Genomic DNA, 16305 nt, shown 5'->3' with positions numbered 1-16305 from the left:
CATAGGGAACCAAACCAGCCAGCATGTTGAACAGGGAGCTGCTTGAAGCCACACGCTTAGCACTTAAGCACCGAAAGCCAGGAAACAGGCATGATGAGCACAGTAACGCATCTGGAATCCTATACCTCCCTGGGGCTCAGGCACCTGAGGGCTGCAGGAGATGGCTCCATCCAGTTCGAACCCCAGCCCAAAACCCCTCCCTGAAGATGGATACCTACTACCTATGCCCTGTATTTCAAAGAACTGCCCAGGGCTCACTCATTTTCTTTTAAAGCGCATATGCTGGTGGTGTCACACCCTCTAATGCAGGAGCTCAGTGGTTAAACCACTTACTCAGGACAAAGAAGACCCACATTTAAATCCTACCTCAGCCTAGGGAAGTTCATACTTGCCTCATCCTATTCTGACAGGGGTGGGTCCCCTCCTGAGATACTGCACAGAAAAAAAATTAAAAATTCATTAGAGCACAAGGAGGAGGAGGACTCTGCAGCTGAGTGAGGAGATGCTTGGCTGGGAAGGGAGAGAGAGTTCTGCTTCCTGTCCCTCAGGAAAACCTGCTTCTGTATTTCACATGAAGCAGTCACTGGGTACCTGCCCCAAAGCAGAACCTGCAGATGCCTAGGGGACTCTGTGAGCAAAGACTGAGGCACTTACTGAGTTTAAGCACCTCCTGAAGTAGGTGGCAGCTGAATGGGGGTTTCAGGAATACAATATTGACTTTTGCCTGAATCCTACTCTAAGCACCTACATCTTTTTCTAAATGTGACCTTTAATCTCTTTGTGGCCTGGTTTCCCAGTCTACCCATTCAATCTTCTAAAGGGCTCTGAGAGATTCTTATTAAAAGCCCTATGTAAGTACAAGTGAATGTTAAAGTTTAATAGTAGCTTTTTCCACAGTGTTTATTGTCAGCCTTGTGCCCCTCCCTTTGGAGTTGGTGGAGATTTTCCCATTGGCTTCAAGAGGGAGCAATTAAACCGTGTAACCAGACCATACTCTGGTGCAGGCTCCTCAAGTAGGCTGCACTGCTGTGTGGCACTTTTGGTGGGCTAATTAGCCATTCTGGCCAACAGTGCCAGCATGCTGGCAGACTATACCCTATGCCAGTGACCCTGCCTACCTATAGCACTGCTTGCCTATGACTATGCTGCTTCCAGTTGAGGAGGCAGCTTGCTGGGAGCTGCTCTGTGTGTTTGAGGACACTGCTCTGGAGCATGGTAAGTTTACTGTGTAGACATGGCCTTAGGTTAATGCCAGCTGCTTTCAAAACTCCCAATCTAAATGTATGTATTTCCTTTATCTAGCACCTCACTCAAACCCAAATAGACTCTATTATTTTACCTCTACTTAATGAATCAGTAATTATATTGAAGAAAACTATTATTTGTTTAGCATGACCTATATAAATCTGAATAGTTGGTGCCATGCCAGTGTTCTGTGCTCTGTGTATTACTACCTTACAAACATAACCATTGTTTGACTCACAGATCAAAACAAACCGAGCCATGTTGTTTGTCAGTTATTAGATATCTTTTTCCCAATACACAGCCCTTCTTACAATAACAATAATTATTATTACATACTTCCTTATTATATGCTTGAGCACAGGTAAGCACATTTGCCTTTTTCCCACACATTAGCAGCTTCTCCTGACTTATGATTCATCAGTGCTTGTTACTCAACTCCCATGAATTGTCTTTAAACTCCCAGCTGCATTTCATCAAGACCTGCAGATTACGGCAAAGAGTGTTTATGATTTCTATTGCAGCTGTACACAAAGGCTGCAATCAGGATTGGGGATTCTTTGGGAAAAGTAATATGCAAACACATAGGAAGATGTGGACCCTACCCCCAGGCACTTTATAAATATTTAACTTAAGACTGATAATGTGATATGGAGCTTTTCCAGGGCAGCAGTTCAAATCCAGCCCCAATTGGTAGTGACTGAAGTTTATCATATGATGACTGTGTATTGGCTGAAATTAATTAGGCTGGTGAGGGAAGGGGAGGGGTCCTCAAGCAGTGGCTAGGGTCCACATCACAAAACCACCACCACAGCTGACAAGAATTGATATCCATTGTTGCCACCTCAACAAAAGAATCTATGCTAAAGCCTCACCTGGAATGCTGGGCCAGATTATCTAAATTATTCCACTATCTTGGAACCACTTCTGTGATACAAAGGACATTGAAAGGTTTAGTATCTCCACAGTAGTCACAGAAGCTATGAAAGCCACATCCTATACCAGCCCTCTAGAACTCCTAGTATAGGAGGGAAAGCAGAGGTGCCCTCCAGCAGTACACATCTGGCATAGATCATGCTACCTACCAAGCTGTGCACCAAATGAGAACCACTGTCTTGTGAAAGACATATGAGATCATTATAGTTAAAGACTCTATCAAAATGCAGGTATGGGTGTTCAAGAAAAGACAAGACTTGAACTTGACTCTCAGCCCAATGCACCTTCCCGCAGGCAAAAGTGCATATTGATGCAGTGGCTTGGAAAGCAAGCCAAGTCAATGCTGTTTTGAAGCATGTGCAGTGTAGTCAGAATGCTGAGACTTGAGGGAACAAGTACAGGACAGGTTCTACCATGCGTCTTGGGTGGGTTTTTTTAACAGTGGTGTGAACGTTTTTATTCTTCACTAGCACCTCCTACCTGAGAGAAAAGACCAAGGGTGGAAAACTGTATGAGTTAAACTGTGTCAGTCATACTACTAAGTAATATAGCTGATCAGAAATCGGCACATAGAAGTGCTTTATATTTCTTTGTGGTAATGTTAGACTGATGTTGTTGCTGTGATGGTCCAAGAATTATGCAAGAGGCAAGGATTTCTTTAAGTGATATCTTTGATTGGATGATCTGCATAGCTGGCATAGAGTTAGATAAGCTTCTGAATGCAAGACCCAATGAAGAATGTCTTGCATTTGAAAGCCCCATCACAACTATGCACTTGGTCCAACAAAAGGTATCACCCAAATAAATCCTTGCCTTTTTGTATTTCTTGTGCACAGGAGCTTCGGTACAAGTCTAAACAATATAGCACATATGGGTTTGTGACTGGGTGCAAGTTTTGGAGGTGGGTCTTGAATTTGTGCTGTCTGCTGTGTACTGCAACTTTAAACTTCCAAGGCACCCACCTACCTGCCTGCTTTCTGGCCTGCCCTCCATCTTGTATACAATTTCTGTTTTAATTTGCAGCTGGTACCACTTCCTTGCTCCTAGAGGTTTTACTGTGGTTCTTTCTTGAGCTGCTGTTGCTTCTTTTGATCTGAAACACAAGTCATTTAGAGTGAGAGCACGTGTCTGTTCGTGGTGCAGCGGGCTGAATAAAGCCTGGACTAGTCATTGCTGAGTTGGAGCTGGCTGCTTAAGAGGCCTCTCCCCTTGTGATATGGCTACAGCTCTTGGGTTTGGCACAGCAGAGACGGAGGGGAGATAGGTAACATTTTCTTGCATACCTCAGCCCTGTACCAAGGCCCAAGCCCAGACAACCTGAGAGCTGCTGCTGGATGTCTAAAGCCCAGAAGGGGTAATGGAGCAGGCACAGATCAGTGGGGCTCAAGAAAGCCAAGCCAGCAATAGCCAGTGTCTGTGTAGCAGTCACCATGCCATCAGGTCCCCACTATATAGGGGCATGCTGACTGTGGCTGACTACTGCTTTTAAGAATGGAGCACATTCCGGGGTGCCACAGAGAAGGTGCTCCCATACTCTTTTTTTATGGTCCTGCTTTTTTTTCCCTTCTGTTTTACATGGAATTATAATAATTAAAAACACACATGTTGGCTTGTTAACTTGCACAGCAATTGACAAACTTGAGATTGTAAACTCTGCAGGGCAGGGAGCGTGTCTAATCTAAACAAGACATGACAAACACCAGATAAGAAGCAGGACAACAGTCCAAGCAAGAGTGGGTGTGGGTAAGGGTGTGGGTGTGGGTGCTGTTAATAAGGAGGAGAGAGGATAAGAGATTGTCTGGAAACCTGAGTTTTGAAGAGTAGCTACAAGATGAGGATACTGGTTCTTTTACAAGCACACAGGGGTGCCAGTCCTGTCATTTTTCTTACCATGATTCTTAACCAGGATGCCACGGCACCCTGGGGCGCATTGAGAGCCTTTCAGTGATGACATGGGGGGCCACACAATGTTAGCACTGATGGCTGTGCCAGCATGATTCACAAGATAAACCCAGAGATTTCAAATAGGAATTCCCTAGAAACATCCAGACCTGTTGTAGTCTGAGTTCTCTGCAACAGAAAAATGTGCGTGATTACTTTTCTGTAGTCCCAAAAAGAGTGTAAACAAAGATAGCATTTTCGGAGTCTAATGAAGGGGGTGCCTGGAGTCTAAAAAGGTTGAGAACCACTGCTCGATAATGAACTGAAACCCATGCAGAGTATGTGTAAAACAGTGTCCAGTCAAGATGCACGTATTTACATGGATATTGAACTGAAGTAAACAACTACGCAAGAGTGCCTGACAGTGAGGGATCTGGCCTAGAGGGGGCAGTATAATAAAAGGCACAAAACTTGCAAAAGGTTAAAGGAGCCAACAGCCTGTTGCAAGGAGATGCATAAGAACTGAGATGTAGGTGGGGGTAAGTTTACATCTGGAGCCAACTTATTTTGCACAGATGGGCAGCAGTGGTTCCAGACACAGATTTAAATACTTTTCTTGTGTCACCCACTACTGTCCTGCTATTGCATGGTTCATACCTGCAAACCTCCTCCCCCACACATGCTCAACTTTTTTGTGGTTAGATCCCACTGCAGGGCTACATTCAGGGGCATCCAGTAGCAACATCTCAGCTACCAAAGGATTAAAAACAGAAAGAGTGTAAGTATGGTCTCAGTGTCCATGTGGAAATGCATTAACTGCATTACTATTTCCACTGGAAATTATGTCAGGTCCATTAAGTGCAGCCAATTTTCTTACCCTATAGTCTGCCAAAATTACACCTCTACATTTTCCACTGCAATATCTTGTCAATGCCACCAGTGCTAAATTTGTCACAGATGATGCAAATATTTTATATCCTCTCCCAAGGGACCAAATTCTTTCTGCAGCTTGTGGCTTCTTCCCCATCAACTGGGGTCAAGTGTCTGAGTTACCCAGAAACAGTGATACCACCCTATAGACAACAAACAGGTCCCAAAATCAGGAATTATTTAGTAAAGGGGTTGTGCAATATATTGCCTTCTGGATGATTTTTCATATACACAGGTGTAAATTCAGGAGGATTAAGGGCTCATGATATTTGTCTGGTACTGTATCTACCAACTCCTGCAAAAATAATGGTGTTGGCTACTTGGGTTTCCTGTCACCACAAAGTACACACACACACACACACACACACACACACACTCTCCATTTTACAGATGTTTACACACCCAAGCTGCCAGGAATCTCACTCCCTTTCCTTCCCACCACCTTGACACACTTTCCTGTATCTTTGGGAGTTTGTTTTCTTACCAAGCAGTTGCCAATACACCTTTTTTGCTTTTAACCAGAAGGGCAAGCACTTTCCCAAGGTGCCAACAGTGCCTGGCAGAGGATGTATCTAAAAGCTGTAATTTACAACTTGGGCCACTCCATCTCCCAGCAGATACATTGAGTTGTTACATAGAAGGAACACAGGACCAAAATAAAAGGCAGGATTAACAAAAACTCCTTAAGGGCACATTGTAAAGGGACACATTGCATGCCTGCCTCCACCCCAACACAAGAACCCAAGAGTACCTATAAAGGTTGCTAAAGGATTTGTGGAAGCAAAGGGGGGAGGGGAATGAGACAGCTAAGATGCTTTGGGCATGAGGGATGAAAAGAAATGCACCTTTACCTACCCACAAAAACCCCAGTGCAAAAATAGCCCCGAAATCCAGCAGATGTTAATACTCCAGGGAACTGGATTCAAAGAGCCCTGACCTGCTTTTCTTACTAGCTGAAATAAATATAGAAAGGTTATCCACCTGACTGAACTCTGTTTATATTAAAGCATGAGGACAGAAAAGGCACATTCATTATCCAAGAAGCACCCAAGGGGTTATATCTTCCTGGAAAAAGTGACCTTTGGGGCTGAAAGGTCTAGCTCGTTCTCAAACCAAAGAGGAAAGATGTTTCACAGTTTAATAATGTTTCCATTTAGTGGTTGAGACGCTGGACCCATGAAAGAAACTGATTTTTTTTTTTTACCTGTTCAGATATTTTGGGGGGCCTCCTGTTTTCCTATAACTCAAACCTTCAAGGTTGCCACTGACCAGGTTCTTTTAGAGAACCAAGTCTCTTCCCAGTTATAGGAATGAGAAGATCAGGGACGAGGTAAGTGCCAAAATGTGGAGTCTTTATTTGGTTCAAACTTGGAATTTACACTAAACTCTCATTACAGTCATCGGGACTAAAACTGGCTGAAGCATTCTCCATATATATCCTTGTGTCATTGTTTTGTATCTTTCTGCAAAGCACAGGCATGTGAAACTCATGTGGGCCTATCTGAGGCAAACATGGATATATGGTGATTGTTGGTTAAGAAATAATATATTCAGCTTCAGTGTCCCAGTTTGGCCCAAAGAGAATTTCAGGTACAACCAATTCCAATTTTGCAAGCTGCAGGCTACACATGGCAATCTAAAGGAAGCACACACAATTTGAAAGGAACAGTTATGAGCATTATCCTGCTCTCAAAGAAAACAATAAAAATCCCATTGATGTCCTGTGGCTTCAGGAGAAGGTAACAGAAAGGCCATCAAACCTGGCTGATCCCTTCTGATTCCACTGTAAACTGAGAGATTAGGAGAGGCAGCAAAGGAGGAGAGAACCAGACTGCCTGATGTATTTTTGTACTTTCCTCTGGACCTTCTTGTATAAGCCACTCTCAGAAACAAAATATTAGACTAGATGAATTGGGGGGTCTGATGCAGTATGGTAATTCCTATGTTCCAATGTTAAATGTGCCTGCAGATTGACTAAAAGCACTTATTCCTTTCCATTTTTAAATGGCAATGCAGTCGGTGGGAACTTGGCCTGTAAGGAGCTAAGGTGGGTCACTGGCCTCTACTTGAATCAGGTGACCAAGGTAGTCCAGCTGAACCTACAGTAAAAATCGATAGGTGACCTTGCAAGAGTCTCAAGCAATCTGGGAGCCTTATTACTAGCCCATAACTTCATTTGTGCCTTCCAAACTGCAAAATAATATTAAGGGTGAACTGCTCCACAGATCTACTGTACATACCTCAGGGAGCATGACTTTCTATTCAAATAAACAAACCCCACACATTTACTCAAGTGTTCCGTGGCTAGAAACTGTTTTATTGTCAAAACCACAAGGAAAATCAGTGCAAAAAATGTTCTTGCAACTCTGCTTTTGAGAACAGAAGGGCTGGATTCCTCTTCTTCCCAGCAGGTGTGTGTAGGTGCACATACAAACTCCCAATTAGGCCCAGAGAAGCCTGACTTTCAGCCATGAATGTGTGGTTTGAGTGTGCAAACAGTTAAATACTACCCTACAGTCAGGTTCTGACCAGCCAAAATCAGACCTTAACAATAGCAAAATACTAACCGGACTTCTGTAGGAACAGCACTCTGCTCAGGATGCACAGAAGCTGGGAAACATAGCTGTGATTCCCAAAACAAATGTGTGCATGGCCTATTGTGTCTATTCTATGTAAATCCTGATACGCTTGATCTCAGCCCACAAGAGGCCGAGAAGCGATAAGTGCAGCATGTGCACAAGGGGTTAGTTGCTTGCTTTGGGGAATGCCGTTGAGAGCCCAGTCCTGCAAGCTCTCCACACCCAAAGCTCGCACTTGAGTGCCTGCAGTGTTGTGGAATGCAGAACGAGGCCTGCGCTCCCCAGCCCCCTGGGACTTGACTGCTTCAGCGGCAGAGCAGAAAGCCAGGCTCGCAGCAAGTCAGTAGTGAAACAGTTATGTGCTGGCTTCCTGCTTTGGACTCGGTAACCTTTGGAAAGTCCCTGAAATGACGTTCTCAACCTAACAATTAAAAAGGGTTTAATTATAGAGAGAGGCGAGGAGCCCTGGGAACATGCACCATCCTCGGAATCAGTAAACAACTGCAGAAAATAACACGCTCAAGCTGCTCGCTCTCTCCTGGTTGCTTCTTCCTTCTGCCAACGAGCAGGGAAAAAACTGAATCTAGAGAGACGGAAATTCGAGGAACCGGTTTTCTATCCTTAAGTAAATAATAATAATTAAAAAAAAAAAGAAAGAAACCTGGAATGGACAGAGTCTGTAGGCGTTGCGCTCGTTTGGTTATTTTGGCTGTTCTTGAAGATGGAAGGAGGGGGAAAGAGATCAGCAGCCAGGGAGACGAGCTGAAAGCCCAGTTCATGAGGCTGAAGCAAACAGAAGAGGAAGTGGGAACAGGGATCATTTGTTTGAAGCGTTAAATGTGATCTCTCCTAGCTGGCTTTCCGTTCTGGACTCCGGGTTTCAGTTCTCTTCAGGAGTCTGGACTAAGGGGGAAGGGAGAAGGATTTTCAATGCTATAGTGAGAGTCATTTCAAGGAGGGGCCTATTGGCTCAGCCTGGATGAGTTAATGACAAGGGACCAAATTCCAGTGACCTTCCTTCGCCGAAACTCCCACTGACTTTAGTGAGAGCTTAGCCCGAGTAAGGGCTGCTGGTTTTGGCCCAGCAAATTTCACACTGAAGCGGTCTCATACCAAAAGCCTTGAAACGTTGACTGTTGTTAAAAAGAAACGGTCTCCTCGGCCTCTACGTATCAGCATGCATCAGGTTTTGTGTGCTAAAATCTGGAACGGATTATTTGCTAAGAAACTTTACTTTCTTTCTTTTTAGTTCTGATTTCAATAGCCTCCAATGGTCCCTGTGGGGAACTGGAGGGGGGGGGAGAGTAGAGACAGCCACTATCAACTGCTGCTTTAAAGGCCTAAAAAACATATTTTAGTGATTTAAGTTAATGTGGATGTGAGTTATTTCCTTTAGCCCAGCCTGCCAGGTTTCAATAAAAATTGGAAAGAAGTAGTAACTAAGTGTAAGGGGGGGTGGAAATGTGAATCAGCACGAAGACAGTCAGGTTGCAAAAATGCAAAGGCAGCAGCACTGTGAAAAAATGGGCTCAATCAGTTGAAATCAAAGGAGACACATCCAAGGCGGGGCGGGGGAGCCGGGCCGGGGAGCGGGCAGCCCGGGGGTTGTGAAACGCCGCGGGGCACTGAAACCTCCCGCCCGCCACCGGCTTGCGGGGGGATGCGGGGGTCTGAACTGCAAGACAACATAACATGGCTTCGCAAACGCGTCGGGGCCGGGAAGTCAGATGGTTTCGTGATGGTTTTGCCTTTCCGAAGAAACGTGGCCATAATTAGGTGACCTAATTATCCTGCAATGGAAAAATGCACTTGGCTGTTTCATAACAGATGGAGTCGCCGAGAGTGTTGTGGAATAAACATCTGAGAGGCTGGAGTGGGCAACTCTCGCTGTGAGGAGGAGGAGGAGGTGACGGAGGACGAGTGGAAACAGGCAGGACAGAAACCAAGAGGCTCGCATTGCCACCTCAGTCTGGGCTGCCACCCGGGACCTGCACAGGGCACCTTTTCTTTTTGTCGTTTTTTTGCAAACGTGTTACTTTCCTGATGCCAGCACCCGATAAATACGTGTTGATCTTTGTTTCACTCGGGCATCCACGTGCCCCTCCCTCCTCCCGCCAAAACCCCCCTCCCCACGACCCGCAGCAACTGGGAAATCAAAGCTGACGGGATTGCAAAACCATCTGTTGCCTCCTCCCCGCGCGGACAGAGGGGAGGGCACAGGCAGCCGGCACCCGCAGGACACAGCCCGGCTCGCGAAGTCGGAGCGAGAGCAGAGGGCCTTGCTTTCTGCTCCCTCGCTTGTCACCTGATCGCCTTAACAACAACAAAAAGGAAATAAAAAAAAAGGCTAGAGTGGTGTTCAGTCGCTTGCAAAGCTGAGCTGCTCTCTGCCTTGCTGGAGGAGCAGAGCTGCTTGAGGGGTGGGACCCAACCAAAACAAACATACAGCTAGTGTCCAGCGGGGAGACTCATTCAAAAAAAAAAAAAAAAGACCTAAAAAACCAACGTTACTACCGATCCTGTAAACTCAATCTCACACAAAGCAAAAGAATCATAATTCAGAACAACAACAAAAAAACCCACAGGCCTTGCAATGTACTTGCACCCGGCTGGGAAGAAAGGAGCGTCACTGCAAGAGCCCGGGTCAAGCTCGCTCTGGCCTCGCTGGCTGTGCGGAGGGCCGGAGCTACGCCTCTGCCGCGCCGTGCGCGCCTCCCCCTGCGGAGGTGACCTCCCTGCCCGGCTTCCCTGGGACGCAGCAAGGGGCGTGGGGGAGGGAGGGCAGGGATCTGGGCGCCTGCTGCACGGACATCAGAGGACTTGTGCGAAAAAGTTGCGGCCAAGCAAGCCAGCTCAGCCCATGATGTCACGAGCTGCATTCAAAGACTGACAAAAGGGAGAAAAGTCCTGCCCCCCTCTGCCCAATGCGGGGTAAATGGAGTGTGCAGACCCCCCCTCCCTCCCTCCCACCCCGTGCGCCGCGGGTGAACTCCTTAACAAACTTTCCTGCATTAAAAGCCCGCAGACGGGGATCTGAGGGTGGGTTTTGTTTTTTCTTACAAGATGCTTTATTTTAATTTTTTTTTCCTGCTTTTCTTTGCTTTCTTTCCCTCCCCTCCTTCCTTCTAAAAGTTTTTTCTGGCTGCAACCACATGGGTGATTCAGCCCTGGTGTCAATCACCGCCCTTTTCTTCCCTTCCTCCTCCTCTAAGTGAATTTGGAGCTCCACCTCCATCCACCCAGTGCAAGCTGAAACTTTATAAATTCAGCTTAAGCCAAAGCAGCCCCTGGAAAGAGGGCGAGGGAGAGAGACAGAGAGAAAGAAAAGGAGGGTCGTTGGAGCAAAGGGGGGGAAGGCATCCAACCCAGGGAAACTGGAGGCTGTGCCTTACTTACAACACTGTGATTCCACTTCTTTTTATATTATCCTTCCACCCGCTTTCCCCCCTTCCATACCCGAAGATGTCCACAGCTCTGGTGTCTCCAACCATCTTCGAGCTGAGTGAAGTTTTATGCAAGGTAAGCGGAGTTGTTCTCTTGGGGATCAACTTTGTGTCCAGGACTCTGGGGTGTGTGCGAGAGAGAAAAGGGGGCAAAGCCTGGTGGTTCCCCCTCTCCAGCCCCCCACGTCTCTTCCACTGGAGTCTTAGGTGCTTTTCAAGCCAAGTAGAGCTGTGTATTGGTGTGGCCCAAGTGTGGGTGAGCACTTGGACTCCCTTGGAGTGCTCGTGTTGTGTTGTAAGTCCTGGAGACTGCCCTGCACGGTAATCTGACTTGCTGTCTTTCTTCCCCCGCCTTTCCTTGTCCTAACTTTGGGCCGCTTTTATCTCCCTCCTCGCCATTGAGCTGTTTGGGGTTTTTTCTTAAATCCTCTCCTTGCTCTTAATTCAGACCTGGTCTCTCCAGGGAAACTTTTCCAAAGTTCTTGGCCAGGCTAGATCCAAACTCCAGGTGGTTTTCTGCTGCCTTTGCTGCACTTCGCCCTCATCTTGCAGTTTTTCCTGCAAGTCAGTCAGTTGCAGGGAGAACTTCCTTAACCGTTCAGACTTCTGGTTGTTTCTTCTTGCACTGTTTGAGCTCTTTCTTTTTTCTTTCCCCTCTGCCAGGCTTCCCAGAGTCAATTTCCCTGCTGTGTTAACAGCCTCTACATTTTGCAGAGAAGAGTTACTAATTTCTGCAACCAGGGGAGTGGGAGAAGGAAGAGGGTGGAATAAATGGAGGAACCAAGTAGCCAAACTTGGTTTGAGAAGTTTCTCTTCGCCACTGATCCCATGCAGTGGAGTAGGGGTAGCTGTAAAAGAACTGAAATGGTGACTCTGAGTGCTGAGATCCCCCTCTCTTCCCATGGAAGCTGCTGGTGTGTTCAGCTGGGGAATCTGAGCTGGAGGGGAGTCGCTACAAAGAGTTCTTAAAAGTTGGAAAGTTTCTTCCCCCCCCCCCCCGGTTCTGCTCAGCCCCTTGCATTGTCTGAGCTGCTCCTGTCTGCTGCAGCACGCCTGATCTTGCCCCACTGTACTTCTTGCAGCCCCATACAGTGGTTAAGGGAGGGTTTGTAGCCAGGGCTTGCTTTTGGTACTGCCTGCAGACCAGTATCTGCCTCCCTCCTCCTGCACTTTTAGCTGCTTCAGTGCTTTCAGGGCATTTTACTTTCCTGGTCAATCTCACCCAGCTCAAGTCTGCTTGGCTTCTCCCTGCCCTTCCCTTGTTTAGTTGCTTATTGGTGGTTTTTCATTTTGCAAAGATACTTCCCTTCCCCCCCTCCCTCCAATCTCAAAACTGAGTTGATTTGAGAGCAAACTGGGCTGCCCAAGTGCCAACAGGAGGACAAGCCCTTTCCCAGCCTTGTTGCTTTGAAACTCTGAACTGTGCATTAGGTTTGCAGTGTCACTGCCAGGGTAAAGTTTCCAGTGGAGCTGGCTTTGTCTCCAGCAGGGTGCTTCTCTTAAAACCAGAGCCAGCAACAGAAACACTTTCACCCTTCAGGGAGTTCTTAGCAAGGCTCTGCCTTTTGCTTTAAAAACCTGTTGAACCTGGCTTCTACTTCTCTCTGTTCTCTTTTCAAAAGAGCTGGGACTGTTGCAAACTTGCTTATGGTTCTTCCCTCCAACGAGATTTTTAATGTTAAAAAATACATAAATAACCCGCCCCCACAGATGGAAGTAACTGCTTCCTGATAATCCCTTCCAGACTTTCTTTGCAGCCAAAAGGCTAATTGCAAAGGAATCCTCTTGTGGTTAGGGGCGAAGGCTGGCCTGGATCACATGAAATGCAATTGCTACACTGGAGGGAGGACAAGAGAAATGGAATTAATTTAGAGTGGTAATTGGCATTTCTCTCTCTCAAAGTCTTATTGCCCCTCTGCACACTCATACACTTTTCCCAAGGTTGGACTGTCCCGAAACAAATCTTTCTTTTTTCCTATAAAGCCTTAGGTTCTCAGAAGTCTCTTCTGCAATCTTTGGAATTGGAGGGAGGGTCTGTGGAGGGAGTGGGATAACTGAAGTGGAGGAGCCATTGGAAGATCTGGTTCTTGGATGAGTTAGAGGACCTGAAGTAGTGGCTCCCCTACAGTGGGTCTAAAGGTGGGTGGTTGTCTGGGACAGGGGAGAGAAGAGAGTGGCAGGGGTTTAGCTCTTGCATGTGGTAGTTGGGGTGACCAATCCATTGCCTAGGGCATGGGAGGTTTTATGTACGTCAGGGTCAGGGTCACCCTGTGGCTAGGTGGGACAGCTTGGTTGTTGCCTGGGGCGCAGGGTCATATCTAACAGGATGGCTTAATCTTGGGAGGTAGGGCCATTGGAGGCCAGGTTGTTTTAAAGTTGCATGAGCTAATGAAGGTGGAATCTGAGTCTGTGGGGACTCAAGGGAGAAATTAGTTGCATTGTGAGGAGGGTGCTGGAAGAAACTAGTCAATTGACCACTTCTTGCTCTCTTTCCATAGGGCAACAAGATGTTGAATTACAGTCCCTCCAGTGTCGGAGGCTGTCTGCTGGACAGGAAAGCGGTGGGCACCCCAGCTGGCGGGGGTTTCTCCAGGAGGCACTCTGTCACCTTGCCCAACTCCAAGTTTCATCAAAACCAGCTCCTAAGCAGCCTCAAGGGGGAGCCAGCCCCTGTGCTGGGTCCCAGGGAGAGCCGCTTTCGGGACCGCTCCTTCTCTGAAGGTGGGGAACGTCTACTGCCGCAGAAGCAGCCTGGGGGACAAGTCAATTCAAGCCGCTACAAGACTGAGCTGTGCCGCCCCTTTGAGGAGAACGGTGCTTGCAAATACGGTGACAAGTGCCAGTTCGCCCATGGCATCCACGAGCTGCGAAGCCTCACTCGCCACCCCAAGTACAAGACGGAGCTGTGCCGCACTTTCCACACCATCGGCTTCTGCCCTTACGGGCCTCGCTGTCACTTCATCCACAATGCCGAGGAGCGCCGTGCCGTGGCTGGGGCCAGGGACCCCGCTGTCGCCGACAGACCTCGCCTCCAGCACAGCTTCAGTTTTGCCGGCTTCCCCAGCTCCGCTGCCAATGGGCTGCTGGACAGCCCCACCTCAATCACCCCGCCACCTATCCTGAGTGCTGATGACCTTCTGGGCTCGCCCACCTTGCCTGACTGCGCCAGCAACCCTTTCACCTTCTCCAGCCAAGAGCTGGCCAGTCTCTTTGCCCCCAGCATGGGGGTGCAGGTGCCCAGCGGGGGGTCACCCACTGCTTTCCTCTTCAGGCCCATGTCTGAGTCCCCCAACATGTTTGACTCGCCACCCAGTCCTCAGGACTCTCTCTCTGACCAGGAAGGCTATCTGAGCAGCTCTAGCAGCAGCCACAGCGGCTCAGATTCGCCCATCCTGGACACCTCAAGACGTCTTCCCATCTTCAGCAGACTCTCCATCTCTGATGACTAATTTGGGGTTGCCTCTTGTCTCCCTCTCACCTGTCTATTACAATGTTAAGCTGAACCCCCTCCCCCTACCCCGAGCTCCCCTGGTTGCAGGGTTAGACGTTAACATCAAGGCAGTCCACTTGCCGCTAGCTGACTCACTGGCTTAAGCCTTAAGTGCCAAATTACATTAAAAAGCAATAACCGTTTACAAAATTAGTGCCTTTAACATTTTCACTGTGACTATTACCTCTCCAGCTGCAGAGGGCACCCGCAGCCTCCTCTAAAGCTCTGTGCACTTCCAGATGTGCAGGGAAAATCCGGAACCAGCAGCTCCCTCCACTGGCCACAATACTGCATCTTCCCCTTTCAGTCCCTTTGCCCCTCCCTTTTCTATTGGCCAGTTGTTGCTAGACTTAAGGCATGTGGACAGCTGTTAACATCCAGCCCTTGTGCCCTATAAAGACTAATCTTGCCTGGATCTGCTCAGGTCTGCAGGAAGAAAAGCTGAGAATGGACAAAGATTGTAACATGAGTGGGACTTTGACTGGGGGGAAGAAAACAAACAGATGGACTATGAAAGACTTGATTTTGGTGCTAAAAGTTCCCCATGTATTCATGTGACATCTTTAAAAAAAGAAATAAAACCAGAGGGGAGGGGGGCTAATGGAATTCATTCCACACACAAGTTCTGTGTAAACCAAGTTCCAGTAGGCATAGCTTTAATGGTTTTGCTCTAGAGTACTTTAGACCTATCTTAGAGCACTCACGCCAAGCTTTTTATTATTTTTTTTCTGGGTTTTAATTTTGTATAACTTTTCAGAAATTGGAGAGCAAATTTTGCTTGTCACTGCACAACAATATAAAAAGCTTATTTAACTTATCAAAACGTATTTATTGCCGAAACCTATGCTTTTTTGTTAATTTTGTTCATATTTATCGGGATGATGAATCCATAGAATATATTCTTTTATGTTTAAATTATGATCTTCCATATTAATCTTAAGATTGTGAAGTGTCTTTTTTCCTTTTTTCCCCCCCCCCACAGTTTAATATATTATACTACAATGACATTTTTTGTAACTTTACACTTTTTTGGTTATTTTATTTTAAAAAATGAAAAATTAATTTAAAAAAATGCGAAAACTGTGTTTGGATTATTTATTTTAGAAATTCCCCTTTTTGTGTTGGACTGCAAATTGAGTTAATGTGTTTCTTTGCCTTTCCTCTTTCTCCTCTTCCCCTGGGTGTTGTACACACTTGGGCTCTAGAATGTACATGCATAAGCTCTGCTGTGAGACAGTATGGAAGAAAGACATTTTACTTCCTTTTTTTTTTTTTTTTTTTTGTATAGCTTCTTTAAAGGAAAAAAAAAAGCCTTTGGCTTGAAGTGCCTATCTGAAGACATTCCAAATACAGTTTGTCTCTGAGTTTCTGTATTCCAAGTTCGGAGTTTTCCTTGTTGAGGTGAACGGGACTGGCACAAAGAAAATAATGAATGTAATTTTTTCCCCCTGTTACTGTTCACTACATTGCCTTTTTTTTTTTCCTTTGTGTGAGTTTATTTAAAAGAATCTCTTTTGTAACGACTGTTTGCAGTTTAAATCAATAAACCCCAAGTCTTTTTCAAGAAACTGACAATGAAGCTGGTTTTACTTGCAAACACAAAGTGCTGTTTCTTAACTGCTCATTTAAAATGCAGAGTACTTTCCTCCCCCAGTCTCCACAATCTGCAGAGAGGCCTTCAGGTATGCCACTTCCTTTTTCTTCCTTTTCTTTTTTTGAGGTGAGACACTGGCTTAGCCAAGCATGCAGGTTAAGAAAAAGCACAAGGTGGCTTTTTTCTTCAAGCTTTCATCCTCTTCATCTT

At 46.5% G+C, this 16305-nt stretch overlaps 1 protein-coding gene and 1 long non-coding RNA gene across 2 annotated transcripts; one reads left to right on the top strand and one right to left on the bottom strand.

The window, feature by feature from the left end:
* Nucleotides 1-1064: 1064 nt before the first annotated feature.
* LOC109321252 lies at nt 1065-10872 on the bottom strand. The gene is made up of 3 exons (XR_002104009.1): nt 8230-10872; nt 3145-3271; nt 1065-1725 (listed from the first exon to the last, which is right to left on the bottom strand). It is a non-coding gene; the product is annotated as an uncharacterized LOC109321252 (long non-coding RNA).
* Nucleotides 10873-11004: 132 nt separating this feature from the next.
* ZFP36L1 (ZFP36 ring finger protein like 1) lies at nt 11005-16069 on the top strand. Its single transcript, XM_019551793.1, has 2 exons — nt 11005-11087; nt 13510-16069. The coding sequence occupies exons 1-2, from the start codon at nt 11031-11033 to the stop codon at nt 14458-14460; spliced, it is 1008 nt and encodes a 335-aa protein (XP_019407338.1). The 5' UTR covers nt 11005-11030; the 3' UTR covers nt 14461-16069.
* The last annotated feature ends 236 nt before the right edge of the window (nt 16070-16305 follow it).

The sequence above is a fragment of the Crocodylus porosus genome, unplaced genomic scaffold (assembly GCF_001723895.1).
Source record: "Crocodylus porosus isolate Cpor-Errol unplaced genomic scaffold, CroPor_comp1, whole genome shotgun sequence".
Classification (NCBI taxonomy): Eukaryota; Metazoa; Chordata; order Crocodylia; family Crocodylidae; genus Crocodylus; species Crocodylus porosus.
This window is presented reverse-complemented; position numbering and strand designations above follow the sequence as displayed.

Excerpts from the sequence above, each read along its gene's own strand:
- ZFP36L1 (XM_019551793.1), top strand. The coding sequence starts at position 11,031 with ATGTCCACAGCTCTGGTGTCTCCAACCATCTTCGAGCTGAGTGAAGTT. Across the intron at positions 11,088-13,509 it reads TGAGTGAAGTTTTATGCAAG|GGCAACAAGATGTTGAATTA; the intron begins GTAAGCGGAGTT and ends CTCTTTCCATAG.